The sequence below is a fragment of the Bactrocera latifrons genome, unplaced genomic scaffold (assembly GCF_001853355.1).
Source record: "Bactrocera latifrons isolate USDA-ARS-PBARC rearing strain unplaced genomic scaffold, ASM185335v1 scaffold_81, whole genome shotgun sequence".
NCBI classification, from domain to species: Eukaryota; Metazoa; Arthropoda; class Insecta; order Diptera; family Tephritidae; genus Bactrocera; species Bactrocera latifrons.
The window spans coordinates 752,568-754,261 of record NW_017537501.1 but is presented as its reverse complement, the minus strand read 5'-3'; the positions used below and the strand labels follow the sequence as shown (position 1 = coordinate 754,261).

The 1,694-nt window shown below is 44.3% G+C and overlaps 2 protein-coding genes across 5 annotated transcripts in view; one reads left to right on the top strand and one right to left on the bottom strand.

Annotated features, from left to right (window-relative positions):
• LOC108976916 (leucine-rich repeat extensin-like protein 3) overlaps nt 1-363 on the top strand; it is a 1,088-nt gene extending 725 nt beyond the window's left edge. The window contains exon 3 of one of the 4 annotated variants that reach the window (XM_018946342.1): nt 1-363. In XM_018946342.1, the coding sequence (XP_018801887.1) occupies nt 1-265 (265 nt within the window). In that variant the 3' untranslated portion in view covers nt 266-363. The other 3 variants (XM_018946344.1, XM_018946345.1, XM_018946343.1) reach the window with 3 other exon arrangements.
• An 862-nt stretch (nt 364-1,225) lies between these two features.
• LOC108976917 (translation initiation factor IF-2-like) overlaps nt 1,226-1,694 on the bottom strand; it is a 1,307-nt gene continuing 838 nt past the window's right edge. The window contains exon 3 of the mRNA XM_018946346.1: nt 1,226-1,694. This exon is cut by the window's right edge and continues 22 nt beyond it. Coding sequence (XP_018801891.1) covers nt 1,344-1,694 — 351 coding nt within the window. The 3' untranslated portion in view covers nt 1,226-1,343.

Sequence of the window (1,694 nt, the reverse complement as noted above, 5' to 3'; positions counted from 1 at the left end):
TCCTCCTCCACCACCACCACCACCAGCTCCACAAAACTCCTACATCCCACCTGCACCACCAGCGCCACCAGCTCCAGTAGCTCCAGTTCATGAGGAAGTGCGCTCGCATCCAATTGCTCCTCCTCCACCACCACCAGCTCCACAAAACACCTACATTCCTCCAGCAGCCGCTCCAGCTCCAGCTCCAGAGCCATCCGCCACCCTTGAGGCTGACGGTTATCACTACAAGACTGTTCGTCGCGTAGTCTACAGACACCGTTTCTAAGCTGTCATCCCTTTCCAATAACTTTTCCCTATGGGAAGTGTACCTGAGTTCGTTCTGATTCTAAATCTAAATAAAAGTTGTTAGTCTGTCATATATAAAACCGCATTTGGTTTGTGTTTTGTTTGGAATCTTTGGTCCTGTCAATGCGAACTAGGTAAACTATTCTCAGTCAAGTGTGCTTAAGTCATAGGTTCCGCATCATATACGTGCTCTTAGATAACTCCCTCATAAACAATATTTGAAGACCGAAAGAAATGAATACCTTTAGTCTGACATTAGCTATATCAAATATTGAAGATGGTTAGTAAGGTTAAGAGATTTCCCTAAAAGGGATATCCTTTGGACAGTTTAGAACACCGGGTCGTTGTAGTGCTTAAAAAATAATATATACTGGATTTTAACAAATCGACAAAACGCTTTAAGACTATCACAAACTTGTTAAGACAGCTGATGTCAATTTCGATCATGTATTCTGGCTGAGACGTTCCAGGCTTAGTCGCCCAAAGGATGGACAATGAAAGAAAAGTGGCTGGACGTTTCCACCTCACCCCCTCTATAAAACTTACCTTATGAATGCCTATTAGCTAGTGTCCAGTAAGGTATCCTATGATTGCGGCAAAATGAACTCTGAAAGAAAATACACTTCTGAGCAGTTCGTCTAGTGCCCCCATAATAGCAGCGCTTTCGGCCTGAAAAACATTACAGAGCTCCGGTACCTTAAAGCTAGGATGGACGGAGGCTCCTTACAGAAAAATCCTCCTCTAACCTTCCATCATTGTTTCGATCCATCCGTGAGAAATCTCACAAGGCTCCTCATCTTCATCCATCCGTGGCAAAGTGTCTTTTAGCGTCGCCTTATTAAGTAACTCTCCCCTAATTCCTATCAGGTGCTATATCAGGTATCGGGTACTATATCTTATACTGCGTAATATTAACATACGGTTTTTTTATGTACACATTTCTGCAGAAACTCTTAAATAATTATATTAAGACTTTCAACAACGTTTATTTAATTCTATCAGGTATTTTTCGTAATAACATCAGTCAAATTTTTGGAGTATGTGTAGCATTTGAAACTTTAGAAACGACGTCTATACACAACACGGCGGACGGTCTTGTAGCGGTAACCATCTTGATCGAGCGATGCTGATGGCGGAATGTACGTATTTTGTGGAACAATCGGTTGGGATTGCACAGCTTCATGGATCGGAGCTGGAGCTGGGTAACTGTAGCCCTGAGACGGTGAAGCTGGAGCGATTGGCTGGGATTGGATGGCTTCGTGGATTGGAGCTGGAGCTGGATAGCTGTAGCCCTGGGCTGGTGCTGGAGCTGGAGCTGGTGCTGGTGCGGCGGGTGGGATGTAAATGTTCTGTGGAACAATCGGTTGAGATTTAACAGCTTCATGAATTGGCGCGGGAGCTGGGTAGCT